Source organism: Plectropomus leopardus, chromosome 7 (genome assembly GCF_026936395.1).
Source record: "Plectropomus leopardus strain MGB_pleo_1.0 chromosome 7, ASM2693639v1, whole genome shotgun sequence".
In the NCBI taxonomy this organism is placed as follows: Eukaryota; Metazoa; Chordata; class Actinopteri; order Perciformes; family Serranidae; genus Plectropomus; species Plectropomus leopardus.
The window spans coordinates 32,241,126-32,261,585 of record NC_142182.1 but is presented as its reverse complement, the minus strand read 5'-3'; the positions used below and the strand labels follow the sequence as shown (position 1 = coordinate 32,261,585).

The following is a 20,460-nucleotide window of genomic DNA, read 5'->3' as shown; positions in this document are numbered from 1 at the left end:
AACACAGCACCTTTATATTTCAGGCTTTTGGAGGAAGCCACCGCGTAAACCCCTATATTTCCATTAATTGTTTTAATTTCCAAACAGCAGCTACTTTTAGTAACATTTAAGGGAAACAGTTATAACAGTTATAAAAGCAACACAACAAAAACTAACACACTGTAGTTTTTGTAGGAACAAACCTTGAAACTACATGCCTGTTATTACGGTAAGAGGGAGCGTTACCATGGAATTTACGGAAATACATGCTGAAAGCAGCAGGACGCGCCAAGTGGGGAGCATTGTTTTCAAAAAGGGTGCCAATATAAGTCATTTAATGACTCATCTGGGCTCCGGATAATTTATTTTCATATCTCACATGTTTTTTTTCTGGTAAGTATTTGTTACTTGTGAAACCGATTTATACAAGAAGAGGGAAGAGACAAACGATGTTGTGATGGTAGCAAACGTGTCAGGAGGGAGTTCCTCGAAGTTAAAATCCGAGCTGTGCCACTGCCAACCGAGTTATCTGTTGTGGAGATGAGCTTGTGAAACAGTTAGTAACTCTATTATCCGTCTCCATGGATTATCTGCTGCCAGGACTAAATAACGCTGTGCCACCGTCATGGGCAGATTAGGTGACAGAAAGACAGGCAGTGTGGTCAGCAGAACAACAAAACAAGGGGTGGTGGTGTTTTCGCGGAGGTGAAATTAATCTGTAAGCCCAGCTTTGACCTTTCCGTGCCTGTGTAACAGCGTGAGTATGTTGACCTCACATGGCTAGGTTTACTGCTCATTTAGCTGTGTGCTGCAGACGGCGTGTTACATCAACCCTCCTCTGCTGGAGATGGCTACAGGGAAAACAAAGGAGCTGTGAATACGCTTCAGAGGAGACAAAAATCACAATGCTTTTTCTTCCAGATTCTACAAGAACGTTTCTGTTGTTTCACAGCTTTTCTGCTCTTCCTCGCAGGAAATGCAGCAGAGGAGACTTTCCACATCAAAGATGTCAACATGCAGCTTGTGAAAAGAACTCAAATATCTAATCTGACATCTTGGACTTCCTGCAATCACCACAAATATACTTTTTCCCCGAAGACAACAGACAGCATGTTTATGGACAGAGGGACAAACCGGACAGAAGATAACCTGGAGCAATAGAGAATTTCAGGGAAAAGCCACTTCCTGACTATGTGAATGGACAAGTTGTGAAATCAGCCGTGTGTTGACCGTTCTTGACCTCTGCAGTGTTTTTGTGCTCAAGCATGTAAGCGCTAAATCTACGCCACATAGACTAGTGCCACCATCAAGAACCTGTGTTTAGTAAACGTAAAGGAAAAACATCAAGCAGCAAGCTTTTGGTGGTTTGCAGGATCAGCCGCTGAAGATGCTTCAGACTGGTAACTACTCGCTGGTGCTGCTGATCCAGCTGACACTGTTGGCCTATGACCTCTTCGTCAACTCCTTCAGTGAGCTATTGAGAGGAGCCCCTGTCATCCAACTCGTGCTTTTCATGTAAGTCACTGAAATGATGAGCTGATTTATCAGTTAGTCAAAAAAAAAAATATTGGTCTGATCTTTAGAAAGGTTGTTCAAGTCATTATTTAGTACAAGAGCCAAACACTGTTCTCCTCTAGATTCTTTCACTTCATATCGTCATCATTCATTATATATTTTATATGTCATATCATTATAAATTGGAATCATTTTACAATCAGTTGTGGCTCTCATATAGGAGAGATGGACTAAAACTAAAACTTACAAATGAAAACAGCAGTAATTTATGACTGATAAACAAATCCCTTATTTGAATGAAAAAAAACAGCCAACCAGACATTTAGACTAGCTCCTGAATTCTCATTACTCAGATGCTCATGCTTAATAGTATATCCCAAAAATCTTCTTTGCATGTAGTATTTTAAAAATTTTTTTTCATCAAAAAACACGGTGGCATCATGACAAAAACATGGCATTTAAAGGGTTACTATTCTGAAAACTAATGAGTATTTGATATTTATGATTAGGACTGATGTTTAAAAAAAATAACTAAATTCAAGTAGAAAATCACGTTCCGTTGTAATATTTATTTCCTTTATTTAACCAGGTAAAAGACTCTGAGATTTAAAATCTCTTTTCCAAGAGTGACCTGGCCAAGAGGGCTTTTAAAGGGTTAAAATCCTGAAAATCAATGAATATTGTTTGATATTTGTGATTAGGACTGATGGTTAAGAAAAATAGTAGAAATTACGCCTAATGTTTAATATTTTCTACAGCTTCTTGTGCGCAGAGCGACACCAGTGTGTGTAATATTAAGGGTTAATTATGCAACGTTTGGATCCAACAGAGATCTTCTGGGGCCACTGTTTAATCAATATCACAAAGCAAAACAAGCGATATGATTCATATCGCTTGTTTTGCTTGTGATGGTGATTTAACAACACCTAAAGAAAATCTCTGTTGGATCCAAACGTTGCACAATTCAAACAGCTGTGAGCTTTTAACAGTGTGCAGTTCTCCTGTGATTCTTGCCTTAAGTTTGACTTTTTAATCCAGCAACTGTAAGTTTTTTGGAAGTGCGTATCCTCCACCCTGCTTATTCCTCACACACATTTTGTTAACACACGACTCACTCCTTCAGAAACCAATACAACAAACAAACAAACCTGTGAACTCTGCGTCCACAGCATCCAGGACATTACCATCTTGTTCAACGTGATCATCATCCTGCTGATGATGTTCAACACCTACGTGTTCCAGGTGGGCCTGGTGTCCCTGCTGCTGGAGAGGTTCAGGGCCCTGCTGATCGTCTCTGCTCTCTACCTGACGCTCAGCATCTGCTTCCACTGCTGGGTGCTGGTGAGCTTCATCACATCAACTCAGCTGCGCAAACACCAGGCCGCAGATAACAGTTATTTTCACTGTCGATAGATCTGTCAATTATTTTCTCAATTAATCATTTATAGTTGTTTGGCCTGTAAAATGTTAGAAAATGGTTAAAAAAAGGTCTGTCAGTGTTTCCCACAACAGAAGATGACGACTTCAAATGTCTTGTTTTGTCCACAACCCAAAGATATTCAGTTTACTGTCATGGAAGAGTAAAGAAACTAGTAAATATTCACATTTAAGAGCCTTGAATCAGAGAAGTTGATGTTTTTTCTTAAAAAAAGAATCAAACCGGTTATCAGTTTAGTTGGCAAAAATGTAACAGTTTGCAACTAGCTGAATAATTGATTTATCGTTGCAGTTCTGACAAACACTAAATTAAACCTATTATTTTAAGATCTAAGTGAAATATTGATGGCATCCTATATTGGAGTGACTGTAAATCATTTTTATCATTCAGTCATTTCTGTATGACCTTTAGCTTTTTAAAGAACATAATATTTGACTTTGTTTCATAATTGTTTTTAAACAAAATACTATACCATGACTTCTTTATGATTTAGATTTTTTGAAGTGACACACTATACTACAAATTTAAGGATTTTTTTCAGTGACATTCCATATTATGACGGTTTTATGATGTTTTTAACTGACATGCTATACTGTGAAATTTGGGATTTTTTAAACCTTATAGTATACTATAACATTTTTATGTATTTTTAAATGAATATTGGCTATTTTATGATTATTATGATTTTTTTAAACACACTATACTACGCCTTTTCATTATTTTTTTAATGAAATTCTATTCTAACATTCACTTTCAGGATTTTTTAAATGACACACTATGATGTTTTGATTTTTCTGAATGACATACTGTGCTATGATGTTGATTATTTTTGAAATAACACTATACTATGGGGTTTCTGATGATTTTTTAAAATGCTTGAATACACTATACATTTTTTATGATTTTTTAAATGACATGCTTTACTATGACAAAAACTCCCGATGAAGTATTTCCTTTCTTCTAGAACCTCAGATGGCTGGAGTCAAACCGTTTTGTTTGGACAGATGGTCTTCAGGCTCTTTTTGTTTTCCAGAGAACAGGTAATTGGTGGATTAATTCAGAGGGAAAATGTCTATCTCGGCTTACCTATGTTTTGTGGTCCTTCACTATTTGTACTGTTTTTTTCTGTTCGCAGCGGCAGTGTTGTATTACTACTTGTACAAACGAACGGCAGAGTACATGGGAGACCCGAGGCTGTATGAGGACACTATGTGGCTGAGGGACGCCTTCGCCAGAGCTCGTCAGTGAAGAGGAGACAGTTTTTAGAGACGTTAAGGATCTGCAATGAAAGGCCCTACTGACTTCTACCACCAGGCATCATTATCAGATATTGTGAATTTTGGAATATTTTCACATTTTTAACAAAGGATAATGAGAAGTCTTAACCTGTTTGTGTTTACTGGCTCTTCGTAGCCAAATGGGCAGTCAGTTAAAAGGTTTACAGTGGCAGGTAAGCCAACTATAGTAGTATTGTATTAATCAGGATTGTCTGGTAATCTTTGTGGCCTTCGTAAATCAATTTAAGTTGCAGACTGAATGATTGATAATAAGTTTATGGAAGAACTGTTTCAAGTTTGTTTTGATCTGTACTAAAGTACCATTTTTAGAGCATTTAGTGATAGTCTTGTTGGATATATTCTGCTGTTCCGCTGAAAAGGAGGAAACCTGTTGTTTTATTTTGCCTTACGCAAGGTTGTTATGTGTTGTTTACATGGTTAAAGCCAATTTCATGTGAATCCAGTTGTCTTTGAGTGGGGATCTTTGAACCGTGTTCCCGCTGTTTTTATTAAATAATCCTTCTCTAATCCCGGTGTAATCCTTCATCACTAGGGTAGTCGGTGTTCTCCTGTAGACAAGGTGAAACAGGCTGCTCTATTTTTAACGCAAAGATTAATCGGGGATTGAGGGTTTTAGGCGGCACTAGTGAAACGCACCATAAATAGTCTTCAGCGTGTCAAAATAAACCCTCTAATCTCAAACAGGTCGAGTTCCAGTGAACTTCGATTCACATCTAGGTAAAATTGTTAAACAACGTTTTATATAATTGTTATGTGATGCATGGATTTTTAGCAGGTGAACAAAGAAAGACACCAAAAGTTGTACAAATCCCCCTTTTTACTTGTGACCAGAAAACCAGAGTCCATATGATCCCAAAATGTTGTCAGTGCAGTCCCAATTATATCCAGTCCGTTGTGTGTGATGTCCGTCGTTCCACTGGAATGTGTGATATTCTTTTAAGTCAGTCACCCGAAACTGCAGTAAACAAGAGGGAGAAGAACAAAGTAAACCACTGCAAAACTGTTTGTGGTTAAAAATAGAAACTACAACGCCATCACAGGGCTGCAACTAACCGTTACTGTCACCGCTGATTACTCTGTCAATTATTTTCTCGATTAATCAATGAATTCTTTGGTCTAGAAAATGGTAAAAAGCAAGTCACAAAGTATTTCCCAGCATCAAAGACGATGTCTTCAAATGTCTTATATGTCCACAGCCCAAAAATATTCAATTCACTGTCATAGAGGAGTTTAAAAAAATTCACATTCAAGAATCTGGAACCACAGAACTTTGACTATTTTAAAAAATGACACAGATTAATCGATTATCAAATTAGATGGGGATGAACTACCAGATGATGACTGTTCAATAATCACTTAATCATTGGAGGTCTAGACTGAGATAAGATTCTAAATGTACCTTCATACATAGATGCCGACCCAGAGTAGTAGGAAGAGAACACCGAAGCCCATGAAAAGTGAAGCCACGAGTGAGATCAGCAGCTCTTTGTAGACGTCCCTGGTGTATTTTGTCGATGTCACCTCGTAGCTGAGGAAAGGTTAAGGGCCATCTCATAAAAAAGAAGTACAATAAACAGACAATTTTGGAGCTCTTTTTCAAATCCAATTCCTCCTGCTGTGTATGTTATTTTGCAGTTACCCATGGTCCATATCAGTCAGAGGTGAAACAAAATGAACAATCATGCAGTGGTAGTTGGTGAGGTGGGTGCACTGCTGGGTAGATGGGAAGGTTACAGAGGAAGAAGTGGGTATACTCCCCTTTATATTCCAGAGGCCTTCTGGCTGATAGGTGGATATAATGTAAGTGGGCAGAAACAGAGGTGGGTATACCTGTATACCTATGTCTACCCCCCACTACAACACTCAGTATCAACAGCTTATATCACCGTTTTAGTGACAAAATTGTCATTGTTAGCAGTATTATCAAGTTATTGTTCAAATGTTCCTAAAATGTCCAAAAGTACCAATATACACACTGAAAGAATTTCAGCAAGTTTTAGAATTAAACCACGAATAAATTTAGCTGCATTATTCACATTTTTGTTTACATGAACGATAAAATAATACCAAAGCACCTTATGTAAACCATATCAAATATGCATTAACATTAAAGATCGCCTGTCTTTGAAACGTTTGCTCGGCTGTCACTGTAGATGAGACATCAGCGGCATAATTGGGTTTACCTGCTGCACGCTCACTCTGTAAACAAGACAATAGCAAAACAAACCCACGCTGCATGCTGCACCTGCGTCTGGGAGACTGTTGCTAACTTTGGTTGATACTGGATTTACTTTAACTTTTGCAGCACAGTCATCAAACAAAGTTTGAATGCTAATATCAGATTTGAGATTAACTGCCATTTATTGTGAAACTGGTAACCGTTAAACCGCTTATCATAGCATACAATGTGAGTTGTCATCCTGTTTGATGTATACATGACATCTACATTAAATCAATATTGAAAAAGACAGTGGAAACTGAATGAAAGTTTAATGAAAAATTGGTACAATTTAAAAAAATGGACTTATACATAACAATTACTAACGTTTTTGATGCAAACAATATTTCACTGCGTCTGAAGATATAGAATGAGATTTCACCTTTGTTTTAGTTTGAATAGTGCATTTTCATTTTTATTTGGTTTACATTTTTGATCGATTGTGCCTTTAAATGGTTTAATTCATGTCCATCAGCAGGTGCTGCATGACGATGTCACAGTTAACTCTCAAACTTACAACTAGAAACCACTCTAATGGGAAAATAAACTGTAGTGGTGACAGGGCACCGTTGAAGCAGGATTAAAGTGTGTAAAGTTCCATTTAACAATTCAATCGCTGACCTTCATTTTCTTGTTGGGAGGTTTTTTTAAATGTGCAAACATCTCACTGCTGGTGTCTTTTGTCTCCTTATGGTTATTTTCCAAATCTTAGGAATTGAGAGTAAATTCAGTGTTACTCGTGTAATAAGCAAGACTTATCATTTAAATGTTACATTGTCATAAAAACTGTCTGGAAAGCAGTGTGTGCCTGGAAACAAACATCTTAAGTCTTATCATATGATTTGCTTGTTGGGCTCCATGAGCAATAGCAGACCTGTGATAATAAATTAAGATGGGCTATAATACGTAAAGACACTGATATGATCCTTGAATTAAAGTCAAATGTGTAGGATTTAGGGAATATTTTGGACATACTATTCATACCAATGCTTTCATTCATTAATCATCATTTATTTCATAGTGTGCCTGTTCTTTGGGCAAAACAGTGTGGAAGCATTGTCAATAATCCAGGTAATATTATACACTTCAGCTGAACTTTTTTGGCTTTATGTGCCGCCTCCTATGCTGTATCTAATTCTCCACATCCATGGTTGCAATCTGCAACCTCACTGCTAGATGCCACTAACTCTCAACACTGTAGACCTTTATTCTTGCACCATTTTACTACTCACTATCCTGCAGTAGCCTAGCAGTGTCTGGTATGACCCCAATTTTCATGTTGACCATGTGCACAGTGTCATGTGAAACAAGCAGTGAAAGGATACACAAAGAACCAGGCGGTGAAGAACATGCCGATGGCCAGCAGGACGACAGTGAGGTGGGGGAACACAGCCGGGTTCACCGGGCTGGTGTATCTGGTCATAGCCTCGAGTTCCTGCAGCCACGGCAAAGACAGACACAGGCACGTTAGACAAGCTACACCACCTCCACAACCACCAACATCAAATTTCCCTTTACCTTAATGTACCGAGTCAGCAGCGTTTACCTAGTGTGGAAGGATGTGCTGACTGCTCTTTAGCAGAGGGGCTAAATCAGTGAGTTGCATATAAGCTAACGCTGCTTGGCTAGCTTGCATGTCTGTAACTACAACAAAGCTTAATTTCAACACAGAAAACACATTGTTTCGCTGAAAACATTGTGAATGCCGTATACAGACACCCGCCTGTCATTATTATTGCTGCTGAACTTAATAAACGAGACAAAGATGAGTAATTTTACCATTTTGCAATGAAGCGGTACTCTTGTTTCTGTGGTACAAGATGATAAGGCCACGTACTGACTATCACTTCCTGGTATTTTGGTGACGTAAAGCAGCGCCATGACGTATGACGCTTACGTACATTTAATCCTCATACAATTTTCTATCCTCAGTTTAGCCTGTCAGGCTGCTGCCTGCCGTTAAATCTTGTCCGTCTAAATTGCGCAATCTACGATTCTATATTAATACCCGATACAGCGCCGAGATTATGTTATTTTTAAGTTTTATTTTCGACAGACATCACAGCATTCGCGGTAGACACTTCGCTACCTGAAAGGCTAATATCAGGGGGAAACATGACGTGGTCCCTAAAGGACTGTTAGTAAATCTTGGGCTGCCATCTATTGGGCAGAATGAGCATTTTGTTCTCAGCTTTTGAAGTAGTTTGACACAACACACCAGCAAATTCAATCACAAATTTATTTACTACATGCATTTACATAGTATTACAGCATATTTTTGACAAAAGGCTTTGAAAATGTAATAATAAAATGGGCTAAAAAGACATTGATATTAAAGGGATAGTTCGGATTTTTTTTTGAAGTGGAGTTGTTGGCAGTATTTATTCCTAGACTGTACATAACATACGATAGAAGTCAATCTGCACATCCCCAGATTGGAGAAGTAGGCCCCAGTACAACATGGAAGTGAAGCAATCTACTGATGTGGTGCAGCAACAAAACAAATTTTAGCTAAAAGTAATAAATATCAGTCAAAGCGTACATTAAATTTAAAATGTTTTCTTTGCTTTTTCTTATCCACAGACAGTGATTACCAGCTGGAAAATGAAGCTATGAGATGTTCACTTGAGAAACTCCATTATGAAAAACAGTGATTTAACATCACCAAATACAGAAAATACAGGTCTACTGCTACCTCAAACAGTTATTTTGTCTGTGTTATTGTGTAACTTTGGCACTTATAAGGGTCAGCTCGGATTCACCAAAGTTACACAATAATGCAAACTAACTGACAGGAGCAGGGGATAGAGGCAGCAGTAGACCAGCAGCTCCCGTGTTCATCGAGCTAAAATCACTGTTTTTCTCTATGGAGTCTGGTGGCTTTGATGACAGAAAAGATGGGGAACCAAACAATTTAACAGCTTTCTCATCAAAACAGGCTGTCTGACTTTAAGATAAAGCACTGTCAATTCTTTCAACATAGCGTGCATTTAAACTTAAATTGTTTTTTAAAGTGGGACTTTATTTAAGTAGCAAAAAGACATTTTGTTGCTGACCCCATCCACAGCAGTTCATTGCTTAGCCTCCGTATCAGACTCCAGCCTGTTTCTCCAAATTGGATGCGTTCTGACTGACATTTACTGTATGTTATACTCTGACTATGGATAACTAACCCATACAACCCCACTTCAAAAAAATCTAATTATCCCTTTTAAAGTACTCAATGAGTTATAGTGTTATGGCATTTTCTCTTAACAAATAGTGCTAAAATTAGAAATGTACTGGTGTGTGTTTACATGTTTGTCAATCATTTCTGGGCTCCATTAGCAAAAAGTTAATCTATTATTGATAATACAACAACCCCTCCAAAAACAGCAACTATAAAAACAATATGGTAAAACACATCCGATAAAAAGGAGCATTGGTAGTAACAAAATGAAGCTATACAGTTACATGTTTTGCAGTTCTACCAAAGTACGTGGAAACAGTCTGGTGCACTGGATAGAGCAAAAGCAGTTCATATATACAGTGCAAAAAGTGCTACAGTGGTTTCATTATGCTAGCTGGTGCATTATAAATAAGCTAAAATATAACACTATACCCACTGAAGTCATAATAAGTATACTGAAAGCATTTTACAGTGACTTAATATATGATAAATTCCATAAATGTTTGTCAGATGGCTGTTGTTCCTATTTAATATTGATTTTACATTTAAGATACACTATTTTGTTTTTCGTCCTGAAAACAGACAAGTATGGATTTAAAAACTCATTTTTGACAAAAGCAACAAGAACAGGGTGGTGAGAGTAAGTGGAGAATGGATTTAAAACAAGACAGGATACTAAAAAAAACAACAACATACAATTACATACAATTCAGTTATACTCAAAGTGTTATCACTGCATATTCTTAATTGTATAGGCACAGGAAAATTATTCAAAATATCCAGAGAAATTCATGAAACAGTCCAGTGTACAAGATCCAATTTTATCTCTGCAGTGTGCGTAAATAAATGTAAATCCTTCTCAGCTCCATGATCGAGTCATTAAAATGGAATTTCCACAGCTGAGGCAGATTTTGGTTGCCTTTGAGCTGAGACGCATCATTTTAGAGAAATGATTGGGCATGCACCTGAAATGATATATGCCATTTATTGCCTCGCCAGCATTCTGTCCAGTTTGCAAAATACAGTGTAACGCTTCCAGTGTTTCTTGAAATATTGTCAGTGTTGGACTTGTGGTAGCTCCACCAGTTGCTAAAAGCTGTCAGTGTTTCTACATGTTCATTTCCAGTGATTTGTTTACTTACTCAGTCTTACCACATGTCTTTTAGTGAATCTGCTGAAATAACTGTGACTTGTATGCCTACATTTGAGGGATAATAATATAGGTTTCTGTGTAATAGTATGCTTTTGCATACTTAGTTAAAGGTCCAGTGTGTAGGATTTACAGGGCTTTATTGGAAGAGATGGAATAAGATGTAATAAGTATGTTTTCTTTAGTGTTTAATCACCTGAAAATAAGAATTGTGCTTTTGTTACCTTAAAATGAGGTGTTTCTATCTACATAAGGAGCAGGTTCTTGTCTATGGAGACTGCCATGTTGCACCGCCACATTTCTACAGTAGCCCAGAATAAACCAAATAATAAACCAAACACTGGTTCTAGAAAGGGCCATCCACATATTGCATCAGCCACCATAGTTATTCCTTCTGCAATGAGAGCAGTGGAAAATCACTGATCTTAACATGAAATGGCTTTATTTAGTTTTTTCACCAGTTTGAATCACTAGGTCTGTTTGTTTTGAAGAGGAGGAGACCTCCGTGAATAATTTGGCACCCAGTAAAAACCCCATAAACAACAAACACTGAAGAAACTTTCAGCTGGTTGAAATCTGCAGTTGTCATCACTAGATGCCACTAAATCCCCCTAAATCTTACACACTGCTCCTTTAATGTAACAATTTGATGTTTCTTTTAATGTCACAATAGGAATACTGCACAGTGGGTCCTCCTCTGTGCAGTGTTCAGTCAGATGCTGCATGAGGAGACAGCAGACAGTCTAGTCGACTGCAGCAACACAATGCTCCACTGTAGAGACTCAGGATTTGCCAGTGTGCACTACTGAGGTATATTTTCAGTGCGAGTTGCAAGCATTCACTGAGGCCTGTAGCAGAGGCCAATGATCTTCTCTCCAGTGTATAAAACTATTGACAAGTGTTTCTGTTTCGGTCGACACTGGCTTCAGTGTACGTACAGATTCAATGTATTTAAAAAATGAAACAAAAATGTGTGCAGCGTCATCTACAGTATCTCAGCCTGGACATCATTTAGAAACTTCAGTTCTGATGAAAAGTAATTATGGCTTGTTAAGTATGGAAGACTTGGCGATTATTAATAAAAAAGCTATAAACTCATGGACTCAGTTAACAGTGGCACAACACAGTCGTATTACAGTGATCTAGAACATTTCCAGTGACAGAAGAAAAAAAACAGTGTTTCAAACTCAGCAAAAAGAGATGTCTTAATGCATATACACATGGAGGGAATTACAGAGGGGACAGTGGTATATAGTTTGTTCTGTATGAATATCTTTAAAAATAATGTACAATACCGCGACAAAACCCTAACCCATCCAACAGCGTACAAATGGAACCACAAAGGAAAAATGTGGCATAATGCGTGTACTGTGAAGGTACTGGGAAACGTCCTCTTCCTGCTCACACACAGCTGCTCAGAATGAGAAAATGGTAGTCAGAGTATGAAGAGGTTTCTCCTTCAGTGGCACAGCTCACTTCACTCTGTCAATGAAAAGCATATGGACATAAAAATCATTAATCAGTCATTGACTTTATTCAAACTAATGCCTTCAATACAAGACACAAGGTACAAGGTAGATTTATTAGTCATTTTTAAAAACATAGTTAAAATTAAGTTAAATTAGAAAATTAAATTAATAATATGAATAATAATATTAATTATTATTATTATTATTATTATTAAATCCCGGTCTCCACTTGCTTCAATTATTTGGGAGATGAGAGCAATGTCTTTTCCCTGTGAAACTGCGGCAGTATTTTGTGGACCATAAAACTTCACCTGACTTTCCATCAGCATGAGGGTCAGTAGATAATGATTGTATTTTCATTTTTGGGTGAATTACCCCTTTAAGACAGCTTGGACCAACTTTCATGACCACCTGTCAACAAACAATCAAGATCACGGGAGCTCACACCATCTCTCATGATTATTCTGTGAAAGTGAATTTACTTGAAAAGTTGTTTTGCATAAGTCCGACATAAGTACCAAAATATTGGGCTAAAACTCAGAGGAACCACACAGCGCCTGAAAGCTACTCATATTTTGAAGGTGAAAATTACTCACAGACAGGGAGACACGGAAGTGATAGGTGACGTCCTGGAAGGACAGCACAGGCACAGACCACAGGTGATGAGTCCCCTTAGAGAAAAGAATCAGTGTCAGTGTCAACAAGTAATGTGCAGTATGTCAATACGTTTTTATGAATAAAAAATGCTAATATGACACATTTGTAGTGGTAGAAAGATACAATAAAGTATGCTTTGATGATGTGGTGGATCATCATTATGTACCTTTGTTGATGTACTCTGTCCACCAAAGAGCTCTCTCTCTGTGTGGTTGGGACACAAGCGTCCCTTTGTGGCTCCACATTGTCGTACCCACACGCTGATCGTGGACCTGCAATGTATTAAATATGCTTTATGCGTCTGTGGCCTACAGCTGAAAGAGGTTACACTTTGTTTTATGGTTCGTTTGTTTCCTAACAATTTCCAAGTAATGCTTGGATGTAATTTGGGACTTATTACAGGTAAAAGTTAAAATGTATTCATCAACCCTTCTCCTCATTACTGCTGAATCGCTTGCAGTGCTGTAATATAATAATGCTTTGTTACAGTACTTAAGTATTTGTTGGTAGTATCTGTAGTTTACTTGAGTTTTTATATTTTTGTCAACTTTAACTTTTACTTACAAAACATTTCCACTAGGCATTTTAGTTACTTACTACAAATTAGGGAAGGAAAGTAGGAAAGAAAATGAGGATAGAAACACAAATGAAGGAATGGGAGGGAAGGAAAAACTGGATTTTGTTCTTTAAATCCTTGTTGTAAAAAGACCACATTTCATGTAATGTAGGCTCCACTTTTCACTTGGTGTATGCTAACAGCATTTACTTGTACTTTTACTTTCAATATTTAAGTACATTTAATATAATAAAATAACTTTTGATACTTAAGTGTGGTTAATGTCAGATGCTTTCTCAAGTAAAATTCCAATAGGCAAAGTTATCCGGTGAGATATCTGTACTTTTACTCAAGTATGGCTTTCAGGTATTTCAATCACCACTGATTGCTTGTGAAAAAAAAGTTATTTTTAGCTGACATGCTGTGCACTGACAACAAGAATCATGGTAAAGCTAGTTTAGCAAATTAATTGGAGTTATTTCATTCTAAGTGTACCAAATAAAAACGGCCTCCCATTTACTAATAATTAGTGCAAAACCACATGGTTCTTTCACATGGTTCACATGGTTTTCTTTCATGAAACCTTCTTAGAAAATGATTAGGAATTCACGGACCTGTAACGTAAATCATTACCGTTGCATGCCTGCAGTTATGTAGATAGTGTGATGTTTGCGTACTCACATCATGTGCAAAGTGATTTGTGAGATGGAGGAATTCCTGTTTCCATGGAGTGACACTGTGTAGCTAGAGTCAACACGGACAAAAGTTGCATCAGCAGTGAGCATCAAGACCTGAATTCAAACAGTGTAAAAGGCAAACACACAGTATGTCAACTGTTTTGTATATACCTGCAGCTTTCAGGTGTTGCGCAACTTTGTGCTGTGATCTCTTGGTTGGTCTCCACGATATGCAGACTGCTCAGAGAGGGAGCTGACCTACCTCCTGCAAAAAAAAGAAAAAAAAAGCTGCACTATGAGCACTTGTGCCCATGCTGTAGCATTCCACCTTACAGTCTGTACATAAGCTTTGTTTGCTGTTGACAAACACATGCTTTTACTGTGTTTGCATACTGTGTGAAGAAAGTGCCGCGTCTGGGCTGTGTTTGTGGATTTACCCTTTGTGTGTACGCTGCGTTGTCTGCGTGGCTGTGGTGGCTGACCTGGAGGCAGGCGGTTGGTAGATCCCACTCCGCCCAGATCTGTGGGTACCGGCTTTTTAGATTTGGCAAAGTACAAAGGCGCTGAGGTGTGACTCAGACGGTTTCTATTGCTGCGGTCCTTGTCCATTGATCTGGATTTGCCCTTCTGATTACTATAGCCTGGTGTGGGAACCAGGCTGCCTAAATCTGGAGGAGGATAATTGCATTGAAGACAAATGTCCAAAACAAGAAAACATATCATACTTACTTACTAACCTGATGTGGATTGGTTGTTACTCAGTGTCAAAACTGTCGCTGATTGGTTGTTTATGGTTGAAGTTGAACAGCAGGCTGCAGGATTTATGAGAGAATGAGAGAAAACCATCAGATCTGTAAAATATATGCATATTTCATTCCTTGAGGAAGTGCGTTAATTGCTATGCTTTTCAAAACTGCCAAACAAAGGTGGTCAGTGGGGCCGGGTATCAGTACTCAATAGCTTTAACCCATTAAAACCAGGATCAGCATCACTTCTCTTGTGCTGCATTCAGATGCCCATCACAAGTATTTAAACCTTTGAGCCCTGAGCAAATTGATGTCCAAAAACATGTGAAAAAAAGACAATGAGCAAATTGGCAAGAAATGTCCCAAATAAATAGGAAGAAATTTGTAGATTTAGAAAAAAAAGTAGGGGTACATTTCCTAAAAACTATATTAAAAATAGTAATAATTACATATGTAAAATTAATTTAATAGATTTATTATAATTTTTAAATTTCTTCTTTCATTGCTAATTGCGTTCTGCCCATGTTTTTGAAAGAAATCAAGCTATTTTGCCCGGATTACAAAAGGGTAAGGCCCAGACACACCAAACAGACATCAAAGAACTAGTGCCAATGAAAGACTGTTGCATCGCCTGTGTCTCGGCCAAAAAGTTGCACATAAACACATAGCAAAGGCTGCAGACGACATGCACATATACGTATATTATGTTGAGTGAAGGGAGATCCCCCTCCATACCTGCAGATGGCGTTGGTGTGTAAACGCCATTTGAAAAGACTGAAATACTGTCATGACCATAGTTAGCCAGTTAGCACATTAACAAGCTCTTGACCAAATAACCCAATACCAAGTAGTATCAAAAGTTCTCCAGCCAAACAATGCCTGCATTTGAAGGTTTTTGTACCAAAATCTAAAAAATGACTATTTGCATGGTTTTGCTAAAAGCCAATCACTGCAAGCATCCTCCTATTTCACGTGACATGTGATTGGTCCAACAGCTACAACCCATACAGTCTGTAATGTGGTGAAGTTGAGCTTCATTTATTTGGAAATTCAACATGCCAAGATGCCACTTTCAAAAGTAGAGCTTTTACACAACTGAATGCTTTCATATACATGATAGGTATCGAATGAAGTAGTAAAAAAAGGTAACAAATGACGTACTCTTTTGGTATCACTTTAAGAGTACTGGTGCTGGTACTGCAATTTTTTTTAAATGATTCCCAGCCCTTTTGTGCAAACACTCCACTTACCTGGTGCAGGGGTGGTGGACAGCGGAGTATATGGACTCTTGCGTACTGATCCCAGTGCAGCTCTGGACCTGCACCAATCAGATGGCAGCACAGGAGGTCAAGAGCATGCTTAAGGTCAGTGGTCCCTAACTGGTCCAGTCACAGGGTCCAGATTTTTCACCAGTCATTAGTTCAAGGTCCACACATTTCAAATGACCCCATATTAGCCCATATGAAATGGGAACCACCCCTTGGCTTGGAACATAAAAAAAATAAACCAAGCATAATCAGAAATGCCACTTCAAAATAAAAGCCCCAGGCCAGAAATTCAACATACTTCATAACAAAGTGTTGTTTTTGTTTTTTTTTTTTTACAAAACTGGCACGTTCACAAGTTACCTGCGGTCCATTCAGAATGGACCCATGACCCTCTTTTGGACCGCAACCCACCAGTTGGGAATCACTGGTTTAGGTAAAATAATTATATATTTAAAACCCAATTAATTATAGGGTGTTTAGATATGTGACTCTTGATTTCCTTTCAGGCTGGACACAGAAACACCCAACTAAGAAATCAAAGATAAGACTGAGAGAGCAGATCAGGAAATGAAACTTAGCGAGAAAGGCAGGTGCTGAAAGCCTACCATGGGCAGACAGGTGGACAGAAAGTTACAGTGGCAGTGAAGATGGGCATCCAAGAGATGTAGAGAACACAGGAAGGAACATAGCTACAGAAAGCAGGAACAGATTTACAAAAAGACATTAACAGAGGTGAAAAATTGATTTCTTTCACTATAAAGCTTTAATGTCTTTCTGCCTTAAAAGCACCTACCCATCTTTCTCTGTGACGTCTCCTCTGTGGTGAAGAGTCAACACATACAGGACGGACATGGAAATTACACTGAAAAATGAAGATATGGCACCTCATCATTATGTAACTACGGCACGTTTTCTTTTTTCTTTTTAAACCACTACTCACTGCTCAGATCCATTCAGCTCAGTCTTACCTGAAGGCCATGACAATGACCAGAGCCAGGATGGTTCCCTGCATGAACCTCTGGCTGATGCAGCCCTGATCCGGAGGTGAATTCTGCAATTAAAGTGCACAGATTACATTAAAGATGTGAATCCTGCTGTTCACTTGTGACTCTGTTTAAATACATAATTTTCAACACGGACCTTGCTCCCAGGTTTGACCGTCTTCTTCTTGAGCGGGCCACTTCCTGTTCTGCTGAAGTAACTCCCTGATTGGCTACATAGACAAGAAAAACAAAAGAAATCATTTAAAGGTTTTCTAATTATACAAGATTCTCTTTTTCATTACATTTACATTTACAAGCACACTGATATTCCATTATTATTCAGAATATGACAGTATTCTGAATTTTATATGGGTCATGTATTCCTATTGGATACAATAATTTTTAATAAAACATTTTTTCATATTGACATGTGGGATATGCCAGCATTAGTTGGGTTTTAGGAGCATTCTTTGGAGATGTATACAGCACATTCAGAACATGCATCTGAACTGGGGTTTTTAACCACAGTTTGCAACATGCAGCCTTTTGTGTGTTTACAGTCAACTCTGTGTGTTTGCATGGGTGTGTTGTACACAAACTAACTCACCAACAGCTGGTAAGAGACAGAGAGAAACTCTGTCTTTAAAACATTATTAAAGACTGGAAGAAGAATAAGAAGTTTTTGGATATGTGCAATGATTACAATGCCAACATTTTCATGAAGGTAATGAAAGAGGGGCTCTGTGTTTGCATGGTTGAACAAATCCACCACCCATGGATTTTTTTTCAATCCTATATTTAAGTTAAGACGCAAAATGGCAAAAGTGGCACCAGCCATTCTGCTTTACGATATTTTGATGTGTCAAAGTGTGCAGGACTACATGTAAATAGGAGTATTAGTAGAATATTCTTTTTCATTTGTCATGTAAACAGCCTGATCGGAATATTCTCCTTTTTGTCAGAATAAGAACAAACATTTTATGTTTTGTGGATGTAAACATAGTCACAGTATAATACCCAACCTAAAGCCTAATTTGGGCTTTTTATTGCCAGTGCAGCTTAGTGACAAGGTGGAGGGAGAGGGCATGAGATTCAGCAGAGGGCCACAGGTGAGACCCAGACCACTGCCAAGGCCTCAGCCTATGCAGGGGTTGCCCCCTGGAGCCTAAATTTGAGATAACTTCTTCTTGTTTTTAAGATTATTATTATGATTTTTTTTTTTTTTTTTGCTTTTATTCGCTAGGAAAGCTATAGCGTGAGCGGGGCAGAGAGAGGGGGGATGAAGCCCCCTAATAGCTTTCATTAGTATATTGTAACCCACAGTCTGATTATGTGCACATGCACACTCAAATGTACGCATATACATTCACATTTACACATGCACAGACACTCATAATTTTTCTAGATCTTTGTGTTGTGTGTTGCTGACCCAATTTTATATAGATTGCATCAAAGTATTGTAATTTATGGTGTTACTTGTAATTTATGGTATTATTTGTAATTTACAGTGTTACCTTCAGTGAGGTATTTCTACAGTATAAGCACATTCGGCTTTCTAAGCTCTCCAGCACCTGTTTTTTCTGTATTCTTTTTGTTTTTGGTTACTGTTTTTAATGGTGCAAAAAAATAAATGAAATGATGACATGAGGCAAAGGGCTGAGGCTAGAATCAAACCTGCAACCGCTGCAGCAAGGACATAGCCTTTGTACGTGAGGCGCCTGCTCTACCAGGTAAGCTAAGCGGCATCCCATCTGAGATGATTTCTCCTCTTTTGTCTCACCTGACAGTGCCTCCACTCACGGTGCTCTTCATGCTGTCAAGGCGACGCAGCTTGGCCAGTTTGCGGCTCCAGCGCTCCAGTTCGTCTATACGAGTCTCCAGGTTGTCTGTCAGCTTACACAGCTCCTTCACAGCTCCCACGTTCTCCATGAAGATTCGCTCCTTTGAAATGAGAGAAAGAGAGCTGTTAGTGTGTTTGGAAGTGAGGTCTGTGCGTACTGATGTTTATGTGTCGTCATTACCTTGTTGACCACTAACAGGTTGGGGATAGTTTCTCCATTGGCGCACACCACATCACCCCCCTCCTTAACTGCTTCAGGCAAGATCTGCTGAACCTCTTGAGCGATGACTCCTGCAGGAGGATAAAACACGTGTTGGAGTGAATAACAGCAGATAAAGACACAGGACACACTTGTATAACAATGAAATAGAGCAAAAGACAGATCAAATATTAAGACCGAGATGATAACATAATGTACAAAGAAATGAGATGAAGGAGGCCAACATTGAAAGTTGTTACTTATGAGGTTGTTACCAGTCTCTGCAGTGTTCTCTATGCCCACGGTTGCAGCAAACTCAGGCTTGTATTGATAATGGACCAGCCTCATCTGAGAAATCCGTTTCAAATTGTCTGTGGTGTCGACCTACACACAGACAGAATGAGAATGACGCCCATGCAGATGGTATGAAAACACAATGTGCATGTTGCAGATGAAAACGCTTTGATCAAATACAATGAAAAGACAAAACTGCACAGCTGTGCTGAGCATGAACTTTTGGATGACGTGGTTCATGATGACGAGGCACACAATGACACACTGACACACGCACATGCACAAACACACACCCATATACATACACACTGAGTGTCATCCTGACCTCCTGGACATTTTCTTTGGCCCTGATGTCAGACGGATGCACCAGCGAGCCCATGACCTTCACATTGCCGTGGACAACAAGGGCCTCGTCCGGCCGGTCTGTGTTGACGCCGACTCTGCCGTGGTGGTAGACTGAGTCTGGCAGTTGGCCGCGCTGCCACAGCACTTCGTTGTCACTCTCAAACTGGCCTGGGTTGGATGCCTGTAACAGAGAGAAAAAGGAGAAGGTGCACAGACAAACAGCAATTCAGATGTTTCTAAAAGATATGCCAACAAAGATCCAAATAACAACAATATTTTAAAGGAGTAGTTCAACATTTGGTAAAATATGCTTACTCACTTTCTCACCGAGAGATAAATGAGAAGATTGACACTATTCTTCCAGTGGTCTAATGCATAACCCTCCATAAAGCAACCACAATCTGTTCTTTTTACATTTCCACGTTACCAGAAGGTAAGAAAGGTAAGGTAAGAAAGCAAATGGGCATATTACATAAATGTGGAACTATTCCTTTACAAGATGCAAAAGATTGACATTACATTACAGCTTATTGATTAGTCACTGTTTAAATTTACTGAACCAACACAATTATCCCCTAAATTGTGATCTTATGATGGCCCTTTGTCTAAAAGTAAACAATCGTGTAGCTTTCAAATAGCTCTAATGCTACTTAAGCCCA

At 38.6% G+C, this 20,460-nt stretch overlaps 3 protein-coding genes across 10 annotated transcripts in view; 1 reads left to right on the top strand and 2 right to left on the bottom strand.

The window, feature by feature from the left end:
- Positions 1-223: 223 nt before the first annotated feature.
- tmem138 (transmembrane protein 138) lies at positions 224-4,737 on the top strand. Of its 4 annotated transcripts, XM_088080525.1 has the most exons (6): positions 224-372; positions 953-1,246; positions 1,352-1,494; positions 2,664-2,835; positions 3,897-3,972; positions 4,068-4,737. In XM_088080525.1, the coding sequence occupies exons 3-6, from the start codon at positions 1,367-1,369 to the stop codon at positions 4,178-4,180; spliced, it is 489 nt and encodes a 162-aa protein (XP_087936651.1). In that variant the 5' UTR covers positions 224-372; positions 953-1,246; positions 1,352-1,366; the 3' UTR covers positions 4,181-4,737. The 4 variants fall into 4 exon arrangements, with proteins under 4 accessions (XP_087936651.1, XP_042352821.2, XP_087936650.1 ...); XM_042496887.2 differs by having other exon boundaries at positions 953-1,494; XM_088080524.1 differs by lacking the exon at positions 224-372 and adding an exon at positions 515-535 and having other exon boundaries at positions 953-1,494.
- A 292-nt stretch (positions 4,738-5,029) lies between these two features.
- tmem258 (transmembrane protein 258) lies at positions 5,030-8,384 on the bottom strand. Its single transcript, XM_042496001.2, has 4 exons — positions 8,228-8,384; positions 7,774-7,883; positions 5,630-5,758; positions 5,030-5,185 (listed from the first exon to the last, which is right to left on the bottom strand). The coding sequence occupies exons 1-3, from the start codon at positions 8,327-8,329 to the stop codon at positions 5,632-5,634; spliced, it is 339 nt and encodes a 112-aa protein (XP_042351935.1). The 5' UTR covers positions 8,330-8,384; the 3' UTR covers positions 5,030-5,185; positions 5,630-5,631.
- A 289-nt stretch (positions 8,385-8,673) lies between these two features.
- The window catches only part of myrf (myelin regulatory factor), a 34,066-nt gene continuing 22,279 nt past the window's right edge, over positions 8,674-20,460 (bottom strand). For 4 of the 5 annotated variants that reach the window (XM_088080521.1, XM_088080520.1, XM_042496725.2 and 1 more), the window contains exons 12-27: positions 19,782-19,982; positions 19,438-19,546; positions 19,145-19,254; positions 18,904-19,064; positions 17,281-17,353; positions 17,109-17,191; positions 16,934-17,002; positions 16,746-16,829; positions 16,123-16,190; positions 14,864-14,938; positions 14,564-14,794; positions 14,298-14,391; positions 14,131-14,193; positions 13,060-13,165; positions 12,833-12,907; positions 8,674-12,249 (exon numbers count right to left, since the gene is read on the bottom strand). In XM_088080521.1, the coding sequence (XP_087936647.1) occupies positions 12,169-12,249; positions 12,833-12,907; positions 13,060-13,165; positions 14,131-14,193; positions 14,298-14,391; positions 14,564-14,794; positions 14,864-14,938; positions 16,123-16,190; positions 16,746-16,829; positions 16,934-17,002; positions 17,109-17,191; positions 17,281-17,353; positions 18,904-19,064; positions 19,145-19,254; positions 19,438-19,546; positions 19,782-19,982 (1,683 nt within the window). In that variant the 3' untranslated portion in view covers positions 8,674-12,168. The remainder of the gene's footprint in view (positions 12,250-12,832; positions 12,908-13,059; positions 13,166-14,130; positions 14,194-14,297; positions 14,392-14,563; positions 14,795-14,863; positions 14,939-16,122; positions 16,191-16,745; positions 16,830-16,933; positions 17,003-17,108; positions 17,192-17,280; positions 17,354-18,903; positions 19,065-19,144; positions 19,255-19,437; positions 19,547-19,781; positions 19,983-20,460) is intronic. The other variant, XM_042496726.2, reaches the window with a different exon arrangement.

Coding starts and splice junctions, on each gene's coding strand:
- tmem138 (XM_088080525.1), top strand. CDS start 1,367: ATGCTTCAGACTGGTAACTACTCGCTGGTGCTGCTGATCCAGCTGACA. Junction 2,836..3,896: donor GCTTCCACTGCTGGGTGCTG/GTGAGCTTCATC, acceptor CCTTTCTTCTAG/AACCTCAGATGGCTGGAGTC. Junction 3,973..4,067: donor TTTTGTTTTCCAGAGAACAG/GTAATTGGTGGA, acceptor TTCTGTTCGCAG/CGGCAGTGTTGTATTACTAC.
- tmem258 (XM_042496001.2), bottom strand. CDS start 8,329: ATGGCGCTGCTTTACGTCACCAAAATACCAGGAAGTGATAGTCAGTAC. Junction 7,884..8,227: donor TACCGCTTCATTGCAAAATG/GTAAAATTACTC, acceptor CCGTGGCTGCAG/GAACTCGAGGCTATGACCAG. Junction 5,759..7,773: donor TTCACCGCCTGGTTCTTTGT/GTATCCTTTCAC, acceptor ACCTTTCCTCAG/CTACGAGGTGACATCGACAA.